General features: G+C 40.2%; 1 protein-coding gene across 1 annotated transcript; it reads left to right on the plus strand.

Annotated features, from left to right (window-relative positions):
* The first annotated feature begins 3,393 nt into the window (after positions 1–3,393).
* On the plus strand, positions 3,394–10,284 carry LOC146548193 (NLR family CARD domain-containing protein 3-like). Its single transcript, XM_085266207.1, has 3 exons — positions 3,394–3,667; positions 8,257–10,027; positions 10,107–10,284. The coding sequence occupies exons 1-3, from the start codon at positions 3,394–3,396 to the stop codon at positions 10,282–10,284; spliced, it is 2,223 nt and encodes a 740-aa protein (XP_085122333.1).
* Positions 10,285–12,475: the final 2,191 nt, after the last annotated feature.

Genomic DNA, 12,475 nt, shown 5'->3' on the forward strand with positions numbered 1-12,475 from the left:
TGTTGATTAGGACGATTTTGTTAATGGGAAAATTTTTCTTCACAAATGCAGATACTTTAAAGCTAAACCATGTATAAACAGATGGCTGAATGACTTTAGACTCTGGGCTAAATCGCTGAAACTTGTGAATAACAAGAAAGCTCATAAACTTGTTGTTTTATTTAACGAGTTTAATCTATGTTAAAAAAAAAAGAAACCTCCCTATTTTATAATCATGACTGCCATTTTTTGCTCATGGTATTTTTTGCCTTTGGTTCAAATCCTTCAAAATACATACAAAATCAGTATCGATACTGACGTAAATTAATAGAAATAGAGATGGACCGATACGTAATATCGCATTGGTCCATCTCTATTTCCCTGTCTGGATTAAGGAAGGTTGTAAAAGCAGCTCGATGTACAACCTGTTCTTTGGATCCTCTACCAGCCTGGGCTATAAAGGAACTGTGGTCAGCATTAGGACCCTACAACCTGTTTCTTTTAAATACTTCATTGAGTCTTTCCTGAATGTTTTAAATCAGCTGTGGTAGTACCAATCTTGAAAAAGCCTGGACTGGATGTTGACATGGTCGCAAATAGGGCAGGGTATCGACACTGAATTCTAGAATCGATTTGATTCCGATTCACAAGGTCCTGAATCAATTCGATCCACGATTCGATTCAATTCGATTTGAATCTGGGAAATTTTGCCTCAGACAGTCAGAAATATTATAATTCAGATCAGTACATTTACATATTTTTGTATCTATAAAAAGGAAGCTGACACTCGCAAGACTTTATCAAAGGTGTGAGCATCACAGCAGAGGCCTTTGTGTCAAAGTAGCTGAAGATAAAACAGAAAAACATGAAGGTGGTTTTATAAAAATATTCTACAGTAGATCAAAAACGAAAGAAAACCATTAATCGACATATGAACATTACCTCTGAAGTTACAGCGGTTTTATTAGAGACACAGCGTTTTGCAATTTGCATAATTTTAAAAAGTTTAAATTTGTTCAGAAGCCTGTTGAACGGCAGAAATTAGGTTTTCTTTTCGGAAGTAAGTAAAAGGAAAAAAACAGCGGCCGACAGCGCTGTAAACAACGGTAGACTTGTGCGTAACAAGCAAGCGAATAATGCAGAAAACAGATTTTTAGACAGGAAACTGTGTGTGAGAGAGAGAGAGAGAGCGAGAGCTGTGCATGACGTGTGATTTTATCCTGGTGGAAGCAAAACAGCAAAAGTCAGAGTGAGTTCATGACGATGTTTATGTGAAGCGTAGTTTGGATCTTCTTTTGCTGCTGGTTCAGTCAATATTGTTTGGAGAGAGATAAAACTAACAGCTTTAGAATCAGCGTAAAAAGGACGTAAACACAAAGCTCGGAGCCGCCGAAACATCAGAATCAGCGAGCTGTCGGCTTTCAGCCCCGACCGTGTCCGTGCCATCGGGTGAGAAAGGCGACATCTCACTGATTCTGATGTGTCGGCGGCTCTGAGCTTTGTGTTTACGTCTTTGTGCAGAATCCGTGTTCCTGCTCTCATTTACTGTTTCAGCTGTTTGGTGGTTGTTAAAGTTTTGTGAGGTTTAACCTGAGATTCTGGCGTTGGTGCAAAATGCAGCTGCTCGCATTTTAACAAGAACTGGGAAATTTGAGCACATTACCCCTGTTCTGAGATCTCTTCACTGGCTACCTTGTCAGGTTCGAGCAGATTTTAAGGTCCTGCTGCTCACCTACAAGGCTTTAAACGGATTGGCACCTTCATACCTCTCCGACCTTTTACACCTTTATGTTCCATCTCGTGCTCTCCGATCTCAGGACTCTGGTCTTCTAAAAGTTCTTAGAGCCAGAAAAAAGACAATTGGAGAGCTTTTTCTTTTCATGCCCCGTTTCTGTGGAACAACCTCCCACAAGATATTCGGCAGGCTGCTCTGTGGAGGTTTTTAAAACCAAGTTGAAGACACATTTGTTCACCCGATCCTACATGTCTTAATTCTATGGCTTTTAGTTTTTACATTTTTATTGTTTTTAACTTGTATTGTGTCTTTTACCTGTATTGCTATGTATCGCTTTTATTTTATTTATCTCTTTAGTTGTACAGCACTTTGTTTGAAAGCGCTTTCTAAATAAAGTTATTATTATTATTATTATTATTATTACAAGGTCCACGTTTACGGGAACATCTGCTACAGATATGGGAGAATATTTGATTTCTATTGTAGACAGAAGCCACGGGTGTGTTCAGTCAAACATTTAGAATAAACTTTGGTCTATAAATGTGTTTCATGATTTATTTTTAACTCCAACTGCTTATTTGTACTATGCTTTCATTTCAGAGCGCAATGAGAAATAAAAAGGATATTTTCAATAAAACTGTCACGATCCTGGGTCTGTGACTCAGTGTTTTCTGTTTTGTATTGTTAATCTTTGATTTCATGATGTATCTTTGTTTATTCTTACGTTTTGGTTCTGTGTTTTGTTGTACCTCTAAGTTCAGTCTTTGTATTTCCTGCTTTGTTGTGAAGGTCCGTGTCTCATGTCAGTGTGTTTAGTTTGCGTTTCCTCTGTCTCGTCTTGTCAATCACTCCCAGCTGTGTCCTCCTTCTGTGTCTCATTCCCTCGTTATCCCTCTGTGTATTTAAACCTTGTGTTTGCCTCTGTTAGTTGCTGGTTTGTCTGCGTATCTGTCAGGGTCCTGGGTCTCCTGAGCTAGTGGTTTCAGTTCTTTGTGATGTTTGTGTTATGTCAGTTTAGTTTGTGAGTTATTCTATGCTTCCTAGGTTTTGATTCCCTGCCCCCCTTGTTTCTCTGTGCACTCTGTTCTGTGTTTAGTCTTCTCTGTCCATTTGTTCCGCCCTGTGTTGTTGCCTTCTGTGTCTCCCTCTGTGTAACTGTCTATATAGTGATGTGTTGTGGTGCTTTGCTCCCACCCCTTGTGTTCCGTGTTTTCGTCTTCCCTTCGTGTACTTCTTCATATTCGTGTACTATTAGTTTTTAGGTTTTTGCTTAGTTTCCATGCTCACCTTCGCCATTTCTGTTTGTATCACCATGTGATGAATAAACTCACTTGCATCTGAGCTGCCTGCATAAAGGGTCCTTTGATAATTTACACACGGCTCGCAAACCGTGACAAAAACACTGGAAAAATTGGGCTGTTCTAAAACGTTTGACGGGTAGTGTATATATTTAGTTTATATATTTTCTTTATTTATAATAGTTTGTTTTATATTGTAGCAAAGTGTTACTTGGATACTTCTCTATGTGCTTCTTCATGTGCAATTTTGTTGCATTCTGAGCCTTAGAAATTTATTGTGATGAACTGCTGTTAGAATCAAGTTAAATTCTGATAAATCAGACAATTACCTCTCCAGCTGTTGTTACAGTCTTTGTTTATCGGATCCTTACAGGGTAAAAGATGACGACACCTAAAGAAATCCTTCTGGGGACTTTGAAGGATTTGGGACGTGATGACTTTGAAGAATTTAAGTGGCATCTGAAGAACGGGTCTGTAGAAGGTTTACCAGCAATCCCAGAGAGTGAACTGGAGGATGCAGAGAGGACGGACATAGTGGATCTGATGTTTGATACCTACTCTATCAACACTTTTGAAGTTGCTAAAAATCTTTTGGGGAGGATAAACAGGAATGATCTGTTGGAGAATTTAAATAAAACCATCCCAGAACCCACAGGTAAGTCAGGGAATGACTAAACAAAAAACACATAAACAATAAAAACATTAGTTAACATTACACAGGTGCCATTAAAATCCATATAAATAATAAATCCAAAGCACTTGCCAACACTTTCAGGAGTGAGAGACTGCAGAAAGCCAACAGTTTGTGTTTTATGCATCTGCACAAATAACCTCCTGTGTACACATGAATATCTGCTCTTTGGGTTGGTTTGATTAAAATGGGACCAGCAGCAGGTTTTCTGCCCATTTTACAGATTTATATTGTCAGATTGGTTTTAGAGCTGTTTTATCAACATAAATGAGGCGACAACAACAGTTTGGGACACGTCACAAATATGATCAAAGTGCTTTCTCTTAAATCTATTTACCAGTTGAAGGTAAAGTTAAAAAAATGGCTGCCATTTCTTTCTGCTGTTTGGAGACCCAAACAAAAAAATGCCCAGACAGTAAATGCTTTTTATTATGGTTGATAAACAGGACACTAAGGTGATTGGTCAAAGGTTGGAGGAAAGCCACAGTTCTCCTTATATGACTAAAATCCACCATTTCAGCTCATGTTTTTTCTTCTGCAGCTTTCTGGGAGATTCCACTTCAGCCTTCTGCTGGCAACGCTCCCATTACCAAGCTTCCCTTAGGTAGTGTCATTAGAAAACATAGCATACATTTACACTGCTATGCAGATGACACCCAGCTCCATCTGTCCATGAAGCCAGATAACACACACCAATTAAACTGCAGGAATGTCTTAAAGACATAAAGACCTGGATGGCCGCTAACTTTCTGCTTCTTAATTCAGATAAAACTGAGGTTATTGTACTCGGCCCTGAAAATCTTAGAAATATGGTATCTAAGCAGATTCTTACTCTGGATGGCATTACCTTGGCCTCCAGTAACGCTGTGAGGAACCTTGGAGTCATTTTTGACCAGGACATGTCCTTCAACGCACATATTAAACAAATATGTAAGACTGCTTTCTTCCATTTGTGCAACATCTCTAAAGTTAGAAATATCCTGTCTCAGAGTGACACTGAAAAACTAGTTCATGCATTTATTACTTCCAGGCTGGACGACTGTAATTCATTATTATCAGGATGTCCAAAAAACTCACTGAAAAGCCTTCAGCTAATCCAAAATGCTGCAGCAAGAGTCCTGACAGGGACTAGAAAGAGAGAGCAGATTTCTCCTGTATCGGCTTCCCTTCATTGACTTCCTGTTAAATCCAGAATTCAAAATCCTGCTCCTCACATACAAGGTCTTAAATAATCAGGCCCCATCTTATCTTAATGACCTTGTAGTACCATATCACCCTATTAGAGCACTTCGCTCTCACACTGCAGGCCTACTTGTTGTTCACAGAGTATTTAAAAGTAGAATGGGAGGCAGAGCCTTCAGTTTTCAGGACCCAAAAAGATAGTTGGGGTTTTTTCTGTTGTATTATTGTAGGTTCTTTATCTTACAATATAAAGCACATTGGGGTGACTGTTGTTGTTATTTGGAGGAATTAAAAAAAACGTTTATACTTGAAATTCTTTCATTTATTCTACATATTTATTCATTACTGGCTCCATAGTGTTGTTTATGTAATATGTGAAATGTTGCTAGTATTGATTTGGTGCTGTATAAATAAACATAATTAAATCGAATGTGTCTCTATAAAACCTGCCCTCAGTTATAACTAGAGTTGGATGTCTCGAGACCACTTTTACGTGGTCTTGGTCTCGTCTTGGTCTCGACGGACTTTTGTCTTGGTCTCGGTCTTGGTCTCGCTGTTTCGGTCTTGCGTTCTCAAATCGACATAGTGTTCGGGAGATTTGGAGTCAACCGTCAGCGGAGCGGGGGGGGTGGCTTACTGGGCTTAAGCCCGGGTCATTTTTTCAGAAGCATGGGGTCTTTTGGAGTGTAATTTTTTAGTTAGATGCCTGACTGACAACTGTATAAAACAAAAACAACACACGAAGCACAGAGCGCACCGTCGTAAATTCCTCCTAATTTTGGTATGATCCGAGCTCAGGCACTAGGCGACTGAGCACAGCACCCATGTGAGCGGGGGAGAAGCTGCTGGCTGCGAGTTTGCTGCAGACAGAGGAGAGCTTAAGTTTGACCAGGTACCAAAGCAAATCATTCGTACTGAACTAATAATGTAAATATGACGGTGTATCACAAAAGATTGATATCAAACTGATCACTTGGTTGCGTTACTTGCTCTTCGAGTGAATCAACAAATGGCGAAATGAAAAGCCGAACAGCAACAATGCTGTTTCTTTAGAGATTTACATTTCATATTTTCAGTTGTTACCCTCCACGGCTAAACAAACTCTCTAAATCGGTTTCAATTGTGTACTGATGAACACAATCTTAATGTACAACCTTAAACCTGCTGCTGGTCCCATTTTAATCAAACCAACCCAAAGAGCAGATATTCATGTGTACACAGGAGGTTATTTGAAACCAGATATTTACATACACTTTATGGAGAAAACATAAAAACTTTTTTTTACTGTTAAACATCAATTTAGAGTAAACTTTTGTTTTAGATAAATAAATGTTGAAATATCTTTTGAATTAGTTAAATGTCAGAATAAAAAGAGGGAGCTGTCTATTTTAATCACTTTCATCAAATTTAGGAGTACATGTACACTAAGTTTATTGTTAATTAATAAGAAACTCCAGACGATTCGATTCTGAGCTGAAGAAGCTTCTGATAGGTTAGTAGAGTCCATGTGAGTAAACTGGTGGCACAGCTGTGGATGCATATAAGGCAAAACACAGAGCCTGTTTCTTTGACATGGGAAAATCAAGAGATGTCAACCAAAACACCAGAAAAAGAACTGTGGAGCTCCATAAGTGTGGCTCAATCTGAATACAATTTGGTGCCATTTGCTATTAAGAAATACAGATAGTTTCTCTCTTTACTCTTAAAGTTAACAAATATGTTTTTTATATTTATCAATTTAAAAAAATAAACATTTAGTCTGATTTGATGTTACAATTAAAAAGTGTTTGTGTTTTTATCTGAAGAGTACATAAATATGTGGTTTCAACTGTATAGTTGATGATGTTGGTGTTTGGCTTGATTGTCAGCACAAAGAGGGAGAGAGAGAGGAGCAGAGAGGGAGAGAGAGAATGAGGACAGAACAGAGATGAACAAGAGCAGGTGAGACACACATGTTAGTCAAATGGTTGTTTGCCAAAACTCATCAGAACATGTATCTAGTACCTAGTGTTTCTTTTTAGATACCATTTGTTACTTTTCAAATTCTATATTTATTAAGTTATGCAGGCTTGTTCGCACAACAAGGCTACATAATTATATAAACTTTTCTCAATCTAAATATTGTACTTTGGTAGAATTAAAAAATAAGTGTAGTGCAGGTCTATGATGATTTTTTAGTGCTACTATCATCTAGTTCTGATTCTGGTTCTGATTCTGTTTTAATTCCAGATCAGTTCTGGGTCTGGTTGAATTGGGGTTTAGTCCCTGTGTCTTGATACAGGCCCGACTTTGTTCTGCCTTGTTGCTTAATTAAAAAACTAGTTTAAGGTGTCCTGCATATGTATATAGAATAGCATCTGGCTGCAGTTTAAAGACTTTTTTTGTCTCGGTCTCGGTCTTGGTCTCGTCTCAGTCTCGGTCTTGGTCTCGTCTCAACTTGGTCTTGGTCTTGTCTTGGTCTCGATACCCTCTGGTCTTGGTCTTGTCTTGGTCTCGGATTAGGCGGTCTTGACTACAAGTCTAGTTATAACCCAAGTGTCAGGGCTCAATGGCTCATGAAAAGGAATGGAGTCAAGCACAGAACCAAAAAACGGAGGCTGAGTGACTTTTAACAGAAATGTATTTTACTAGATTTCTTGACAGAGAAAGCTGAATCACGGCTAAATTCAACAGCAAGCGAGGTATTATGAGAAGTGCAGAGCTGAGGCCAGAACATAAGCTGAGGCAGGTCAAAGGAACAACAGGGGCAGAAACGGGCGAATAGAAACTATCCAGGATCACTGGAACAAAGGAGATAATAATCAGAGTGGTCCACAGTGTAGTGAATGAGTCCAAGATTTAAAAACTAAGAGGTGTTACGTGGCTGCAGGTGGAGATCAGCTGGAGGAGGAGATGAATTAAATCTGGGTACAGAGTGAGATGTGGGTGCACATGGAGGCAGGCAGGTGAGGATGGCAGTTTGCAAGAGTGAGTTTTCCCAGCAGTGGCAGGGCAGAATCCTGAGGCGTGACTTATGGCGAGAGTTGGAAGATGTATCCAGGTGCCGACTAGGGAACAGGAAAAGAGGGTTACGCGAAACAAGCTGAGGAGCACAAGACAAAATGTGAGGCAGAGAACTGACTGTGGTAAGCAGACAATCTGGAGAAGGTTCATTGTGAGTGCTGCTCATAAATACTGCCGGAGTAATTGGCAACAGGTGAGGAGCAGGGAGGAGTGAGGAGGGCTCCACCCAGGGGAGGAGAGCTGATGCTGTGGAAAGTTACTCAGACTCACCCGGATCATGACACCAAGAGTCCAGTGAACTGAACACATAACCACAGTAACCAGAATGCAGTTTTCTCATTTGTGTCATTTGCTGTTTATTCATGCAGAGATTCTCACTGAGTGTCAGCTCAAACTCAAGTCAGACCTGAAGCAGAAGTTCCAGTGTGTGCTCGAGGGGATTTCTACAACAGAAAACCCGACCCTCCTGAGTCAGATCTACACAGAGCTCTATATCACAGGGGGAGGGACTGCAGAGGTCAATGATGAACATGAGGTCAGACAGATTGAAACAGCATCCAGGAAACCAGACAGACCAGAAACAACCATCAGACAAGAAGACATCTTTAAACTCCCACCTGGAAGAGATAAACCAATCAGAACAGTGCTGACAATGGGAGTGGCTGGCATTGGGAAAACAGTCCTAACACAGAAGTTCACTCTGGACTGGGCTGAAGACAAAGCCAACCAGGACATCCAGTTCATGTTTCCATTCACTTTCAGAGAGCTGAATCTGCTGAAAGAGGAAAAGTTCAGCTTGGTGGAACTTGTTCATCACTTTTTCACTGAAACCAAAAAAGCAGGAATCTACATCTTTGAAGACTTCCAGGTTGTGTTCATCTTTGATGGTCTGGATGAGTGTCGACCTCCTCTGGACTTCCACAAAACTACAATCCTGACTGACCCTAGAAAGTCCACCTCAGTGGATGTGCTGCTGATAAACCTCATCAGGGGGAAACTGCTTCCCTCTGCTCGCCTCTGGATAACCACACGACCTGCAGCAGCCAATCAGATCCCTCCTGACTGTGTTGGCGTGGTGACAGAGGTCAGAGGGTTCACTGACCCACAGAAGGAGGAGTACTTCAGGAAGAGATTCAGAGATGAGGAGCAGGCCAGCAGCATCATCTCCCACATCAAGACATCACGAAGCCTCCACATCATGTGCCACATCCCAGTCTTCTGCTGGATCACTGCTACAGTTCTGGAGTTTGTCATGAAGAACAAAGAGAGCAAAGATCTGCCTAAGACTCTCACAGAGCTCTACCTACGCCTTGTGCTATTTCACCTAAAAACGAAGGACATCAAGTATGATGGAGGAGCTGAGACAGAGTCATGCAGGAAGATCATTGAGTCTCTGGGAAAACTGGCCTTTGATCAGCTGCAGAAAGGAAACCTGATCTTCTATGAATCAGACCTGACAGAGTGTGGCATCGATATCAGAGCAGCCTCAGTGTACTCAGGAGTGTTCACACAGATCTTTAAAGCTGATGAGTGTCACATGTTCAACAACGTTGTTTACTGTTTCATCCATCTGAGCATTCAGGAGTTCTTTGCTGCTCTTCATGTCTATCTGACCTTCATCAACTCTGGAGTCAACCTGCTTAAGAAACAATCTCCTCTCTTTAAAATCTTCCAGAAAACACTTACTGTAAAAGACTTCTACCAGAGTGCTGTGGACAAAGCCTTAGATAGTCCAAATGGCCACCTGGACTTGTTCCTCCGCTTCCTCCTGGGTCTTTCACTGCAGACCAATCAGGATCTTCTATGCATGCTGACACAGACAGGAAGTAGCTCACAGACCAATCAGGAAACAGTTCACTACATCAAGAAGAAGCTCAGTGGGAAACTGTCTGCAGAGAAAAGCATCAACCTGTTCCACTGTCTGAATGAACTGGATGATCGTTCTCTAGTGGAGGAGATCCAACAGTCCCTGAGATCAGGACGTCTCTCCACAGATCAACTGTCTCCTGCTCAGTGGTCGGCTCTGGTCTTCATCTTACTGTCATCAGATCTGGATGAGTTCGACCTGGAGAAATACTCCGGTTCAGAGAAGGCATTTTTGAAGCTGCTGCCAGTGGTCAAAGCATCCAAGAAAGTGCTGTAAGTGAATCTATGAACAAATATGTTTAATAATGCTAGATGAATAAAAGAATATGTCTCCATTGTTATTCTTCCTCAGGCTGAGAGATTGTAAACTCTCAAAAAGAAGCTTTGAAGCTTTGTCTGAAATTCTCAGCTCCCCATCCAATCATCTGAGAGAGCTGGACCTGAGCTCGAACAAGCTGCAGGATTCAGAATTGGATTTGCTGTGTGTTGGACTAAAGAGTCCTGACTGTAAACTTGAAACTCTCAGGTAAGGATACAGACGTTTTGACACTTTTTGACTCTTAAATCTGTAAGTTTATCTTGATGTGGACGTTCAAAGTCAGCACAATTTTCCTTTTAAGTTCCTGAGTTTATATTTTTGACTGTCAGGTTGTCTGGACAGATGTTTTTATTTTATTTTGTTTTTTTTACTTGTCCCTAAAGTCAGAACTAAACCCACATGTAGATGGCTTTCTGTTACTGGAGCAGCCTTCCTGAAGACAGCAGTGTGTTTTCATGCTTTTAAAGCCAAACTCACCTTTCAGACCTGGCTTTCATTTATTATCTATTTTTGTTTGTTTATTATATATTTATTTCTACTGTTTAACTACTGCTCACATCTGTTATCCTCCTTTTTAATTGTTCATTTCTTTTTACCCAGTGTTTCTATATTGCACTTTGTATTTGTCTATATTTATCATGCACTACTTTGCTCATTTATTGTTTGGTTTTAATGTTATTAAATTTCGGTTCTTTTGGTATTCGTTATGGCCAAAAAGACACGGCTCAAAAGTGGTCTTTTTACTTTTTAAGTTATTAAATTTGTAACTGTAGTGATTTGTGTGTGTGACAGAGAGGCACTGCCAGGGATTTTTGACACAAGTTGTTCTTGTAAAATCAGTCTGTGAAGGTTCTCAGACATCCAGGTCATCGTAGTCTAAGGAGCTTGGAAAGAAAAGCGTCTGGACTTCTTTAAGTTTCCTTGAAGATGTTTCACCTCTTATGAGAGAAGCGTCTTCAGTTCTAAGAGTCAAATGGTGGAGTGGGGCAGTCAGTGAAAGGGCAATGGTGGTGTCTCAGGGTTTGTATGTTTGGGGGGTTCAGAGGGAAAAGATGAATGCAGGTCTGGAGTTGGTGTGTGAGAGCAGGGAGTGAATCTGATCAAACATGAGTGTCATGAAGCCTGTTTGCAGTTATTTGCACTGTTTTCCACTCTGGATGTTGTTTCTGTTCAGCTGTGAGTATAAAAGGCTCCATTCTACAACCTGTTTGTGTTAGTTGTTCAATAGAAACATTATTTGGTGCTGATGTTGCACTTCTTTTATTCACAACCAGAGTTTTTGAAGTCTGCATAAAAATGATTTAAATGACTTTTGAATATTACTTTAAATACTTAGATTTAAAGTTCTGAAAAAAGTTTAAATACAAAGATCAGTATTGTCTAATGTTTTGGCTGCAGTGTGTTTTTGCAGACAGGTATAACAGAACAGCTTTAGTGTTTAGATTTTTTAAACTTGAGTATGAACTTATACAAAATGCAGCAAGATATTTAAAAAAAAAAGTGGCATCGTTCCATCTCTGCTTTGATTAGAGACACAGCTCTAATCAAAGAGGTGGTCCGCTTGCCTCCGCCCCAGAGAGAAGGGTTACATCTCCTGGGTTTAGGTGTTTTCCAATTTGTCATCATTTTGAAAAGTTTACATTTCTTCAGTGTTGAGCAGCAGAAATGAGACTTTCCTATCAGAGGTCATTTTTGAAAAAATGAGGTAAATCAACCATGAAAACCATGAATCAACATGTGAACATGAGCTGATGCTGCTGAAGTGAAGCAAAGTTACAGAGGTTTGATTACAGACACAGCTGAGAGTTTGTAATCTGTCATCATTTTAAAAAGTTTCCATGGAACAGCAGAAATGAGGCTTTACTGTCAGAGGCCGACAGCACTGAACACAACAGCAGACTGGTGGCTAATAAACAGTGAATGATGCAGAAACAGATGTTTGAAGCTGTTCTTGGAGTACACTGAGAGAGAGAGAGAGCTGTGCAGGCAGGAACAGCCAAAGTCAGAGAGAATTCATGAGCATATTTATCAAACGTGAAGCAGAGTTTGGATCTTCTTTTGCTGCTGCTTCACTCAGTTTTGGTTGGAGACAGATGAAACCTGCAGCTTCAGGATCTGTGAGCTGTCCACTTTCAGCCCCGACGGCGTGTCCGTGTACGTGCCGTCGAGTGAACGATCCACGCTCTGTGTTTCCATCTTTGTGTGTTTAGCTGCTCTCATTTACTGTTTTATCTGTTTGCTGCTTGTTGAAATAGTTTGTGAGCTTTAACCTGAGATTCTGGCAAAATACATTTATATTAAACATCGATTCAGGATTGAATGAATCAACATCGTTTTATTCAAATTAAAACCATTTAAATGGGAACATGAATTTTTTACAGCCGCCTCTAATGCTGGGTAAT

The sequence above is a fragment of the Mchenga conophoros genome, linkage group LG23 (genome assembly GCF_057382185.1).
Source record: "Mchenga conophoros isolate Kocher_MC1m ecotype Shallow Benthic linkage group LG23, M_conophoros_male_GT1.1, whole genome shotgun sequence".
Lineage (NCBI taxonomy): Eukaryota > Metazoa > Chordata > Actinopteri > Cichliformes > Cichlidae > Mchenga > Mchenga conophoros.

Excerpts from the sequence above, each read along its gene's own strand:
- LOC146548193 (XM_085266207.1), top strand. The coding sequence starts at position 3,394 with ATGACGACACCTAAAGAAATCCTTCTGGGGACTTTGAAGGATTTGGGA. Across the intron at positions 3,668-8,256 it reads AACCATCCCAGAACCCACAG|AGATTCTCACTGAGTGTCAG; the intron begins GTAAGTCAGGGA and ends TTATTCATGCAG. Across the intron at positions 10,028-10,106 it reads AAAGCATCCAAGAAAGTGCT|GCTGAGAGATTGTAAACTCT; the intron begins GTAAGTGAATCT and ends ATTCTTCCTCAG.